The sequence below is a fragment of the Callospermophilus lateralis genome, chromosome 3 (genome assembly GCF_048772815.1).
Source record: "Callospermophilus lateralis isolate mCalLat2 chromosome 3, mCalLat2.hap1, whole genome shotgun sequence".
Classification (NCBI taxonomy): Eukaryota; Metazoa; Chordata; class Mammalia; order Rodentia; family Sciuridae; genus Callospermophilus; species Callospermophilus lateralis.
In genome coordinates, this window is record NC_135307.1 from 168,166,996 (window position 1) to 168,180,521 (window position 13,526).

Below are 13,526 nucleotides of genomic sequence, written 5' to 3' on the forward strand. Positions count from 1 at the left end.
AGTTGGTCAGGGGAGCTGGCTGAACTCCAGGATTGGCCAGGGGTTCTGTTGATTGACAGGCGTTAGTTAGGAGATCCCGCTGATTGACAGGCGTTCCCCCTCCCTCAGTATTTGCCACTGGATTTCCAGTTTGTTTGTTTAGGTTTTTTGGTTTTTTTTTTTTTTTTTTTTTTTTTTTTTTTAATGTGATTATAGGTGTGGCCTCAAACAACAAGGTCATTCATTTATTATCTGTCATATAAATAGTTGTAACCATAACTGACTTATTGGTATAGTCAAGAGTGGCAAAGAAAAAAATAATTATTTGAAGCCACAAATATACCTTGATATAATATTCATAATTGTTCTGCAATGAAACTGAAAGGCCATACTCTCTTTGTAGAATAAACCCAGCTCTTCATAACCAAATGATGATAGGACCCTTCCTGAAGGTGTTCTAGAAGTTTCAGTGGAGGAGATGACAGGTTGGAGTGAAGTCCTCACATCTGCTTCACCTATGCTACCCGAATAGCGTATGGTGTGACAGTTACACTCAATTCACAAAATTGCCATTGTATCTGACCCATGGGCACTTTATCTACCAGAGGTCTCAAGACCCCGGATGTAATGTATAATACAATTCATGGGAGGAAGAACTGAAGAAAGAAAGCAGAGGGGGAGTGGGAGATAAGGGGCGGGGAGGGGATTGGGAGAATAGCTCTATTCCTAGGAAGAATGTGAACACTAGCAGGTCCTTCATCTCCCGGGGCTTCTTTCCTTTTCACAATGAGAGTATTGGACTAGTCCTTTTATTTATTTATTTATTTTCATTTGCAATAAACCTCTTTCTTTTTTCAAAATAAAATCTACAGAACCCATCAACATGTGGGCTTCGGTTTCCAACAACATGACATCAGGTCTAATGCAATCCCCAATCCTGCTATAATGACATAGAAATGCTGGAGGGAATAAAAAAATCGTAAATACAATATGGATCATAAAGAAACTGAGAAATGTCAGGTTTTCAGAAAATCAGGAGGGGACCTGGTTCTCCAAGTGAAGCCTCAGCCACACAAGGAGGATTTAAGGGCATGGATAGAGGTTCTCCTGACTTGGGGCTGATACTTTATTTCCATGTAGGGATAGGAAATAAACGTTATGGCCTACATGAAGCAGGAAGCCTGTGAAGCACCTGCCTAATAGTGCAGACTTGCAGTGGCTGTTTTCTCTATTTAATGGGGAATAGAGAAATTACCATCAGCCCAAGAAAGCAGGAAGGAAGTTCATCCTTGCACTGAGTTCTGTGTGGGAAATGAAAAGTCTATCTTGAGAAATCAGATCCAAGGCTTGTGACACACACAGATGTAGGTAGGAATTGAAATGTCTTATATGATGAGGGAAAATTAAATAGAAACTGGTCTGGGACCACAAAATCTAGGAAGCCTTAGCAAATGCAGCTGTAAAAATATTCAGAGGGAAATATCCACAACTAGGCAGGCACAGGGCTCTGTAGAAAACATTAATTACTTAAAAAATGAGGTCCTGCTGGCGCAGTGGCACATACCTGTTATCCCAGCAACTCTGGAGGCTGAAGCAAGAGGATTGAAAGTTCAAAGCCAGCCTTGGTAACTTATTGAGAACCTGCCTCAAACTAAATTTTTTTTAAAAAGAAAGAAAGAAAGAACTGGGGGCTGGGCACAGTGGCACATGCCTATAATTTCTGCGGCTCAGGAGGCTGAGGTAGAAGGATCACAAATTCAAAACCAGCCTCAGCAAAAAGCAAGGCAGCAGCAACTCAGTGAGACCCTATCTCTAAATAAAATACAAAATAGGGCTGGGAATGTGGCTTGGTCGGTGGTGAAGTGCCCCTGAGTTCAATCCCCAGTAACAAAAATAATAATAATAATACTAAAATAAAAGTTAAGGGCTGAGGCTGTAACTCCGTGGTAAAGTACTTGCCTCACATGTGTGAGGCACTGGGTTCAATCCTCAGTACCACATAAAAATACATAAAGATACTGTGTGTTCATCTACAACTAAATAAATATTTTAAAAATAATAAAACAAAAGTATTTTTTTAAAGGAAGCACTAGGGATGTAGCTCAGTGGTATAGTACCCCTGGATTTAATCCCTAGTGCCAAAATATTTTCTAAAAATTAAAAATAAGCTCCCAATAAAAATGAGAACCGTGGGCTGGGGTTGTGACTCAGTGGAAGAGTACTTGCCTCACACGTACTGGCTTCAATTATAAGCAGCACATATAAATAAATAAATAAAAGTCTATCAACAACCAAAAAAATATTTTTAATAGAAATGATGACCATGGAGATAGTCAAAGAAGTATAAGATCTTTTGATACTCTCAAATATCCGTTAAAATGGAAAAGAAGGATTTCATTCTTGATTTGTTGTTTTTCTGGGTTCTGGGGATTGAACCTGGGCCTCCAGAGTTCCAGGAAGTATGCTATACCACTGAGCTATATCCCCAGCCCTCTTTATTTTTGAGACAATTCTTATTAAATTGCTGAATCTGGCCTTGACTTAGGATCCTTCTTCCTCAGCCTCTCAGGTAATGAGATTACAGGCCTGTACCACCATGCCCTGATGTACTTAATTCTAAAGAGAAATAATTCGATACCTAGGATTAAACTAAGACTTTGGGATCTTCATCTTTAGGTTGTAAGCTGTGTTTTTAGATTTTATTTTGAAAATACCATCAGGCACTGAGAATCTGAATATTAAACAAATAGTCTTTTGAGTTTTTTTCTTCAGAATTATATTAGCTACATCTCACAGCATGATAAATACTGTTTTAATATAGTAGTTTTTCTTAGTCCTGGATGTGTTAATTCTGTAGAATGATCTTCACATTTGTTTCATATTTTTAAAACACTATTCCCCTTTAGTACATTGAGGTTTTTGTTTGTTTGTTTGTTTGTTTTAAGATGAACATATTCTCCCTAAACTTTGTGCTAAGGCTAACACATTTAGCTAAGGGAAGACTAGTATTGACATATTAAAAGACTCGACCAGCTAAGCATGGTAGACATGCCTATAATACCAGCAATTTGGGTGGTTGAGGCTGGAGGATCCCAAATTTGAAGCCAGCCTCTGCAACTTAGCAAGACCCTGTCTCAAAATAAAAAATAAAAAGGACTGCAATGTAGCTCAGTGGTTGAACACCCCTGGGTTCAATCCCCGGTACTACCAAAAAAAAAAAAAAAAAAAAAAAGCAAAGACTTTTCCAAAATTCTGCAGGAGAACATTAACATCAGACGCTCTCTCTCTCTCTCTCTCTCTCTCTCTCTCTCTCTCTCTCTCAATACCAAGAACTGAACCCAGGGTCATTTTATCACTGAGCTATATTCCTAGTCCTTTTTATTTTTTTATTTTCAGACAGGCCTCAATAAGTTGCTGAGGCTAGACTCAAACTTGCAATCCTCCTGCTTCAGCCTCCTGAGTTGCTGGAATTACAGGCAGGCACCACCAGACCTAGCCTCCTGCTCCCATTTTTGAATACAGAAGTCTACTCCCAGCATGAGACACCTGGTCTAATCCCAAAGGCCAAGATTGTTCTGCTGAACCAGATATAACTCTTACTTTCTTTTCTTTGCCTATCTATACACTCTTTTCTACCTCCAGGTCTCACTCATATTAACTATTTTGAATAACACAACCATCAGGCCTGCTGTTGGCAATCCTGACCTTGTTTAGCCCAAGCCACAAACTTTTCTGGCCCTAACAGATGCCACTATTGAAAATCTTTCTCCAAAATATGTTCTATTCTAATTTATTATGGGTGACAGCAGAATGCATTACAATTCATATTACACAGAGCACAGTTTTATATATCTCTGGTTGTACATAAAGTAGAATCACACCATTTGTGTCTTCATACATGTACTTAGGGTAATGATGACCATCTCATTCCACATCTTTCCTACCCCCTCCCTTATCCGTCCTCCCCTTTGCTGTATCTAGAGTTTGTCTAATCCTCCCATGCTTCCCCCACCAACCTCATTGTGAATCAGCCTCCTTATATCAGAGATAACATTCAGCATTTGGTTTTTTGGGATTGGCTAACTTCACTTAGCATTATCTTCTCCAACTCCATTCATTTACCTGAAAATGCCATGATTTTATTCTCTTTTATTGCTGAGTAAAATTCTATTGTGTATATATGCCACATTATCTTTATCCATTCATCCACTGAAGGGCATCTAGATTGGCTCCACAGTTTAGCTATTGTGAATTGTGCTGCTATAAATATTGATGTGGCTTTGTCCCTGTAGTATGCTGTGTTTAAGTCCTTTTGGGTATAGACCAAGGTGTGGGATAGCTGGGTCAAATGGTAGTTCCATTCCCAGTTTGCCAAGGAATCTCCATATTACTTTTTATACAGAAATGAGCTCTAGACTTTGGTGATCTCCATGCTTTACTGGGCATTTTCTGTTTGTTTCTCTTAAGGGTTAGGAGAAAACTGTGCAGAAAAGGTGGCTCCAGGAAGTATGCAGTGAATTCAAACGTTGCCAGAGTCACATGGGACAAATTACATCAAAGCAATTTGTCAAGTATTTCCCTGGTGCCTTATCTCAGGCACTGAGATAAGCACTTCACATAGACGGCTCCTTTCTGTCCTCATAATGCTGTGTGAATTTGAAATTGCCCTCATCACAGAGGGGCAGTACATGCGGCCCAGGCAGGTGGGATAGCTTTCTCAGGAACACAAGATAAGGCTGTAGCAGAGCCACAATGTGGATCCAAGAGGTCTAACTCCTGAGCCTTTGTGTTAACTGTGTTAACTTGTGCCTAGCAAAGCCACACCCCGTTACTAGCTTTTAGAAATGAGTTAGTGAGGGGCTGGAGCTGTAGTTCAGCGATAGCACAGTTGCCTGGCATGTGTGAGGCACTGGGTTCGATTCTCAGCACCACATATAAATAAATAAATAAATAACAAAGATCTATCAACAATTTAAAAAAAAAGAAATGAGTTAGTGAGGTCAGCATGCAGCTCAGTGGTAGAGCACATATTTAGCGAGAGAGAGAGAGAGAGAGAGAGAGAGAGAGAGAGAGAGAGCGAGCAATTTGCAAATTGTTATTTAAAAAAAAAAGAATATGTTGCCCACGGGGTCTTGGAAGCACCTGCACTGTGTTTTGCAGCTCCGGATAGTGACTGAAATGTTAACTGTACTTTAACTTGCAGGCCAAAGAAGCTATTATTAAAAGCTTTCAAACAATATTGGTTCGTCTTTAAAGACACATCTATAACCTACTTTAAAAATGCGGAACTTGAACAAGGAGAACCCATAGAAAAACTCAATCTTAGAGGTAAGAGCATCCCTTCGCTCATGGTGGCTTGCAGATGGAAGGCAAGATTCCCACAGAATGCTCACGGTTTACTTCTGGAGGGACCTCTGGTGTCACCATTTTCCACGTGGCAGCTCCTCTTCCTGATGGAACGTGAACATTGGGTGTGGTCTAGTCAACATGGATATTCATATTCTGCTGCCCCTTCTTTCCCACTGTGTCCAGAGTCTGTGAAGTGGTGACAGTTGGTATCCATGAGACAATGTAAGATCCTGAAAACCTTTCTAAGTTTAAGAACAGTCTGGGCTGGGGCTGGGGCTCAGTGGTTGTTCATCTGCTTAAAATGGAGAAAGCATTAGGTTCAAGCCCCAGCCCCACGTCAATGCTGGGTGTGTGGCGCATGCCTATAATTCCAGCAACTCAGGAGGCTGAGGCAGGAGGATGGCAGGTTTGAGACAGTGTTGACAACTTATGGAGACCTTGTTTCAAATTTTAAAAAAATAAAAAGAACTGTGGATGGAGCTCAGTGGTTAAGCACCCCTGGGTTCGGTGGCCAGAACCAAAAATAAATAGATTTTTTAAAGCTAAGAACAGTCATGTATGATTCAATATCTGTCAGTGCCCGTTCTAATCTCTGGAACCATATATTAAATGAAATATTTAATTAACCAGTGCACTTACCTCTCATCATGGTAGCAATCAGAGAATTACCTCTGATCTGATTTCTTTTCAAGTCCATATCCATAATTGTTCCTAAGAGTTAGGATAGCCATCATCATCCAGAAAAAAAAGAATGAATTCAGCTTTTTCTAATTTAAGAAAATCATTTTTCTTTATCCATGCTAATTCTTTATAAGTTTTATTTCGTTCTCCTCTAATTAATGGCATCACTTGCTCCTCCGTGTTCAGAAGAGAACCAGATGTGAGGGGCTCACATTGAAAGCCTTGGTTTCAGATGTCATGCCTGATATTGATGCAACAGATTCCTCACAACTGAGTTTTGTCCCTGTCTTTTGTATTCAGGCTGTGAAGTTGCGCCAGACGTGAATGTAGCAGGCAGAAAATTTGGAATCAAGTTACTAATCCCAGTTGCTGATGGTATGAACGAAGTGTATTTGAGATGTGACCACGTAAGTAAAGCTACAAAACTCTTACCTCACTTTGCCTTTGTTAAGCCTGTGAACAAAACATGTTTCTTGACTTACCCTAAATTGAAAAGATTATTAAGTTGAAAATGCATTTAATTATACCTAATCTACAAATATTATAGCATAGCCTACCTTAAATGTGTTCAGAACCCTTAGATTAGCCTATAGTTGGCAATATCATCAAGCACAAAGCCTATGTTATAGTAAAAAGCTAAATATCATATATATTTTATTGAATATTGTGCTAAAAGTGAAAAACAGCTTGTTGTATGGTATGCTTTCACACCATCCTAAAGTGGAAAATTCTTAGTTGAATTATACTAGATCAGGGAACATCTATCAGATGTTTTTCTCAAATTAAAGCACAATTGAGTCAGTCAGCTATTGTTTTGTAACGAAAATCACATCATAACAAAATCCCAGTGACATTCAAAAATAAACATTTGTTTCTGGAAGATCTGCAAGTTGGCTAGGAATCTGATCTTCTAAGCTGGTATCAGTTGGTCAGATGTGTTTTAAGCCACAAGCCTGGCTAGGCTTATCTCCTTACCAGGGGTTGAGCTGACATATGTAGATTTTTTTATTCTGAGTCCCAGGCTGCCTGAAGCACGCTCTTCTCATAGTGATGGGAGAAGTGCAAGAGGGCACCTGACAACATGGGTGGCCTCCTAAAGCTTGGACTTGAAATTGACTTACTGTAACTCCCACCCGCATTCTATCAACCACAGCAAATCACATGAGTGTGGGTGGAGGTCAAGGGATGGAAATGTATTCTGTTTCAGGTGGGATGCACTATGCAGTTAGATGGCAAAGGGTATGGATACCAGGAGGTTGGAACCTGAAGCCAATATCTCAATATACCACACCTACTATTGCTCTGAAGAATTCTATTTAACTATACCTTTCAGCTGCTGGGGACCACACCTGTTCTCTCTCAAAGTGAAAAATGAGCTCAGACATTAAGGGACATTAGAAAAACTACCACTAACTGATTCAGATCCCATCCATGGCCCTGATTGCTATCTTGTGATTAGAATCTTTACTAAGTTTAGGCCAGGGACAAATAATGCAGGGAATCAGGGAATGATTTTTCTTTTCATTGTTTTCTTTTTTCATAGAGATGAGACATAATATGAAAATCGCAATATGGGACTGGGGCTGGGGCTCAGTGGTAGAGCATTTACCTAGCACATGTGAGACACTGGGTTCAATTCTCAGCACCACATAAAAATAAATAAAGGTCTAGCAACAACTAATAAAATATTTTTTAAAAAGAAGGAGGATGAGGGGGTGGAGGAGGAGGAGGTGGAGGAGGAGGAGGTGGAGGAGGAGGATGAGGGGGTGGAGGAGGAGGAGGAGGAGGAGGAGGAGGAGGAGGAGGAGGAGAGGGAGGAGGAGGAGAAAAATAAAGAAAATAACAAGGCTCTCTGTAGTTTAGACTTTCACCTGCCTGTGCCCCAGGGCACTCCTTGGATCATCTTTAAATGCAAAGTCCCTGTACAGAATGGATTGAAGTTCAAGTTCCTGTCCTCTAGCCCCTTAGCATCTAGACAGTCAACACAGCTACTGTTGGGTGTTACTTTAGACGGTTAACAGCCACTCAGAAAGTACCAATTCACATCTCTCCTGGTGCGGAGACTGTTGGTTTGGGATTATGGAGCCGAAGTTCTGTGTTTATAACAAGGTTGACTTTGGACTGGACTTGAACTTGCTTCTCAGCTCTCTGGCTTTATTGCAGGAAAATCAATATGCCCAATGGATGGCTGCCTGCATCTTGGCATCAAAGGGCAAAACCATGGCAGACAGCTCCTACCAGCCAGAGGTCCTCAACATCCTTTCATTTCTGAGGATGAAAAACCGGAAGTCCTCAATTCAGTTGACTTCCAGTCTGGAAAGCATGGACATGAACCCAGAATGTTTTGTGTCACCTCGGTGTGCAAAAAAACACAAATCTAAGCAGGTACTGCTCATCTTGACGAGACATTCATTTGCGTAAATTCTTTATGCTCTGAAATAAAAAGAATTCTATCTGATTAGGGCCATTATCAGGGAAAAAATAGGTTGATGGGGAAATTTGACTATGTACTGGGTATTAGTTAGAAGCTGCTATGAAATTACTGTTACTTTTTTTTTTTTTTTTTGGTACCAGGGATTGAAGCCACTGAGCCACATCCCCAGTCATTTTTTAAATATATATTTTAAAGACAGGGTCTCTCTGAGTTTCTTAGGACCTTACTAAGTTGCTGAGGCTGGCTTTGAACTCATGATCCTCATGCCTCAGCCCTAAGCTGCTGGGACTACATAGGTGTACACTACCGCACTCAGCTAAATTACTGTTAATTTTATTAATAGGTTGATAGTTCCAGATTGAACTTAATTAGCAATAAAATGATTTAGTCCCTACAAATTGAAAATTAAAATTATGTTTCCAATAAGAGTAGATTAAAAGTTGGGCAGATGAGAGAAAAACAAGGGAAATAAAGTTGACCAAATTATGCTACATGTATGTATGAATATATCACAGTGCATTCCAATTTTACATATAACTATAGTGCATCAATTAAAAAATAAACAAACAAATAGAAGCAAGGCCAGTAAAGTAGAGGAAGGGGGCTCAAGGGGAGGGAGGAGGGAACAGAAGAGGATAGTACTGGGGATCGAAAATGGAGAAAACTATGTTGCATGCGTTTATGAAGATGTCAAAATGAACCCCACTATTATGTGTAACTACAATGCACTAGAAATGAAATAATTAAAAAATTGGACAGATGAGCTTGTTGTCCATGGACACACTGGAGACCCAGAAAAGGGATGTAAAATTCTCCATCTGCATGAAAATGAGAAGCTTATTGGTTGGCTGATCTTAGTCCTCCTTCTCCCTAGTGATTTTTATGTTTTCTAAGAAAAAGAAGGAGAAAGAGAGAGAAAGTGTGTGTGTGAGTGAATGAGACTGAACAGTCTCTGTGGATCTGCAGTTGGGCCTGGCATTTATTGTTGTCACTGGGAATCTGGAGGGGATGCTGACAGGCAGATGGGAATGCAGCAGAAGCTTGATGTCTCCTCTTTCTTCATAGCTGGCTGCGCGGATCATGGAAGCCCATCAGAACGTGGCCACGATGCCCCTGGTTGAAGCCAAGCTGCGGTTCATCCAGGCATGGCAGTCCCTACCTGAGTTCGGCCTCACCTACTACCTTGTCAGGTGATCACAGCGTTCCCGTGCCTCTCTCCCTTTCCCTCCAGTGTTGGGTGGTGTTCTGGAAGCCCAGTGTATTCGCACTGAGAATGCAGAACTCTTATTTTAGAATGTTACCCTTTTACAGATGGCCCACATGTTTTCAAATGCTCATAAAAATCGTCCATGAACCAGAACCACCCACCACCCAAACTCAGCAAAATGTGGGAAAGGCAATGTTAAAACATTAAAAAAAAGATGTTCCTTCTCTTAGGAGAATAACTACCTTTGAAAAACCAGAAGGAAAGAGACAGCTATTGATTTTATGAAATCTGGGATTCCTTTCTTGTCCGTCTCCTCTTCCTTACTGTGTATCTCACACCATGTCTCATGGTGTGGCTTTACACAGTTTTCCAGTTTCCATACAGAGGCCCCTAAAAATCCTGTGTCTTAGGTTCACCCAGCCTTATCAAGTAGCAACCTTGTTTCTGCATCTGAAGTCCTATAGGTGGTTCATCCATTGCCCTCGTGTATCTGACCAGTGAGAACACTGGGATATAGGAAAAAACCTTAAGGGACTCGTCCAAGTTCATCTCCTAGGCAGGGGCAGGCCTTGGCCTAGAATCCAGTGTCCTCATTGGTAATCTCCAGCGAGCATGATGGTTCTGCATCACCATACAATAAATTATTTCCCAAAGTGCATCCACAAGCATGCTTGCAAATCAAATTTGATTTTTTTCATTTAATAAGAAAGGCTGGTGTTTAAGCAAAATTTGCATTTAATCCTGCAGGATAGCGTCATTTTCTCATTTTATAACTTGGGAATTGGAAGATTGGTTTGTATTTTTAAAGCATTGACTTATATGAAAATGTTTTTATTATTTCTTGGCTCTCTCCAAAGACCCTGTTTCTCCCATATCTGCTAGCAGGGGAGTTTACTCAAACGTTTTTATTCCCTGAAACACTTCCTTTAACTTCTATCCCTGATATTTGTCCCCCCAAAAAAAGCAACTCTTTCTTCTTTATTTACCTCAGCAAAAGAGCAAGGGAGAACAGAGTCGTACAGGACACCAGTGTATATGCATGCACGTGTGTTAATACACACACACACACACACACATACACCTCATCTATAATTCTATTTTATTTTTCTTCATTGGGGATTGAACCCAGGGTTCTCTTATTGAATTACATCTCCTGCCCCTTTCATTTTTTATTTTGAGACAGGGTCTCAATAAGTTACTTAGGAACTTGCTACGTTACTGAGACTGGCCTTGACTTTTGATCCTCCTGCCTCAGCCTCCTGAATCCCTAGGATCATAGGCATGCACTACTGCTCCTGGCCCCTCACCTATAATTCTACGAGTCAGCCCCACATCGTGGAGAGAACATGGACACTTGAGACAAACAGATCCAACTTCCAGTCCCACCTTTGCCCCTGCTAGCTCTGGGACCTCGGGCATTTCATTGATGCACTTGCTCAGTGGACATCCTGAACATGCATTGTTAAGAGAATCCTGTGAAACAGCCGGATAAATTGTGAAGTGCAGAGGGGCCCTGAACAATCTTCCAATGACCATCGCTCCTTTACACTATTTCCCCCTTCACTTCCCTCCACATGTAATGTCACCTTCAGCATCTGTTTATGGAGGTGAGGCTTTGAGGCAGCAGTCCCAGGCTGAGTAAAGATCTGCCTTTTCCCAGATCTGCAAGGACTAGAGCAGACCTCCCCGTGTAGGATGGCAGGTGGCTGGAGGAATCTCCCCATGCCAAGAAACCTGGACCAGTGCTTCACAACTCCCTGGAGGCTGTAGAGCAACTCAAGGAAGAAAGAAGCAGGTGAAGCAAGAAGTGGGTCAATGCCAGGCAGGGTGGCGTGCATCTGTAATCCCAGCAGTTTGGGAGGCTGAGGTAGGAGGATCGTAAGTGCAAGGCCAGCCTCAGCAACTTAGTAAGTTGTCTCAAGATAAAAAAGTAAAAAGGTCTGTGGATGGATGTAGCTCAGTGGTAGAGTGCTCCTGGATTCTCACACACACCACAAAGAACAAGGGGGCGGGGGTGGTTATCGTGATATTAAGTATTAAGGTAGCAGAGCAAACAACAGAAGGTGTGGGAATGATTCTAGAAACGTCAACATTAAGAGCAATATGAAGACATTTTTATTAAAAAAAAAAAGATGTGACAAGCTGAATGTGGTGACATGCAGGTGTCATTCCAGTTGCTCGGGAGGCTAAGGAAGGAGGATTGCAAGTTCAAAGCCAAAATAGGCAACATAGTGAGACCCTGTCTCAAAAAAAAAAAAAAAAAAAAAAAAAAGTGGGGGGAGTGTGGAAAATGGCTTATTGAACTAGGATTTTTTTTCCTCATCTTACCATGTCCCAAACTCCTGATCTTTCCCTCTAAAACCTGCCCCCTCCTTTGCATTACTCTACATTTCAGCCTATGGCAGACCTTCCCTAGAGAGGTACAGGCCAGGTCCCTTGGAGTCATTCTGACTCAGCTGTCTCTTTTGCACTGACATCCTGTCTCCTGCAAATCCCACTGGCCTGGCTTTTAAAACAAACACACTGTTGTGTCACTGGGGACCAGATCCAGAGTAATCCTACTTGGTCTCCCTACCTACCCTTGTTCCTCAAGTTCTCAACTTAGCACCCCTGCTGATCCTTTTAAAATCTGTGTCAAGCTTACACTTGACCAGCAGCTGAGGAGGCTGAGGCAGGAGGATCTTGAGTTCAAAGCCAGCCTCAGCAATTTATAGAGGCCCTGAGCAATTCAGTGAGACCCTGTCTCTTAAAAAAAAAAAAAATTAAAAAGGGGCTAAGGATGTGGCTCAATGGTTAAGCACTCCTGAGTTCAATCCCCAGTACCAAATAAACAAATAAATAAAATCTAGGTCAGACTATGTATTTTAGTCAGGTTTTTCACCATAGTGACCAAAAGACCCAACAAGAACAATTTTAGAAGAGGAAAAGTTTATTTAGGGGCTCTCAGTTTCAAAGGTCCAACTCCAGAGCTCTGGGCCAGAGGCAAGGCAGAGCAGAGGTGGAAAGGTGTGGCAGAAGAAAACAGCTCAGAACAGGTCAAACAGGAAACACAGAGAGAGCCCTGCTCACCAGGTACAAAATACAAACCCCAAAGGCATATCCATAGAGACCGGCCTCCTGCAGCCACACCCTGCCTGCCCACACTTTCTCACTCAGTTAATCCATTCATGTGATTCACTGATTAGCTTAAGGCTTTCTTAACCCAATCATTTCACCTCTACCCTTGTCTCACACGTAGCCTTTTGGGGGACAGCTCATCCGTAAACCATAACATTATGTCAAGTCTCTGCTCCAAACCACCTCACAGCTTCTGTTGCACTCAGAACAAACTCACCAAATCCTGAAAATGGCCTGCAAGACCTTGGCTCTCTGACCTCACATTTCCTCTCCCCTCCTTCACTGTGCCAACCACACTGGCCTCCTGCCAGGTTCTTGAGCATGAAAAAAAAATTTTTTTTTAAAGTGCTTGGGCCCTCTGCTTGGAAAACTCTTTCCCCAGATATCCACATGGATCACTCCCTCAGGGGCATCAACCGTTCAATCCAATGTCATCTTCTCGCCAAGACCTTCCCTGACCTTCTGTTTAAAATTATAACAACCATGGGCTGGGGTTGTGGCTCAGCCGTAGAGTGCTCGCCTAACATGGGCGAGGCCCTGGGTTTGATCTCAGCACCACATAAAAAAATAAATAAATGATAACAAACTCATTCCCAGTAATCCCTGTCTGTGGCATGTGTATATATACTCATGATTCTCATTTCCCACTATTCAGGAATATTCTCTCAGTGTAGTTTGCTTTCCAGTGCCTAGAAGGGTACCCGGAACACATACTTGGAGCTAACTTTGTATAAAATGATTCGACTCCCTCTTATTTTA

The 13,526-nt window shown here is 41.5% G+C and overlaps 1 protein-coding gene across 1 annotated transcript in view; it reads left to right on the forward strand.

Moving 5' to 3' along the window:
• Positions 1-13,526, forward strand: part of Fermt1 (FERM domain containing kindlin 1) — a 31,330-nt gene that overhangs the window by 15,557 nt on the left and 2,247 nt on the right. Inside the window, exons 9-12 of the mRNA XM_076848964.2 lie at positions 5,183-5,307; positions 6,310-6,416; positions 8,173-8,394; positions 9,509-9,633. Coding sequence (XP_076705079.2) covers positions 5,183-5,307; positions 6,310-6,416; positions 8,173-8,394; positions 9,509-9,633 — 579 coding nt within the window. The remainder of the gene's footprint in view (positions 1-5,182; positions 5,308-6,309; positions 6,417-8,172; positions 8,395-9,508; positions 9,634-13,526) is intronic.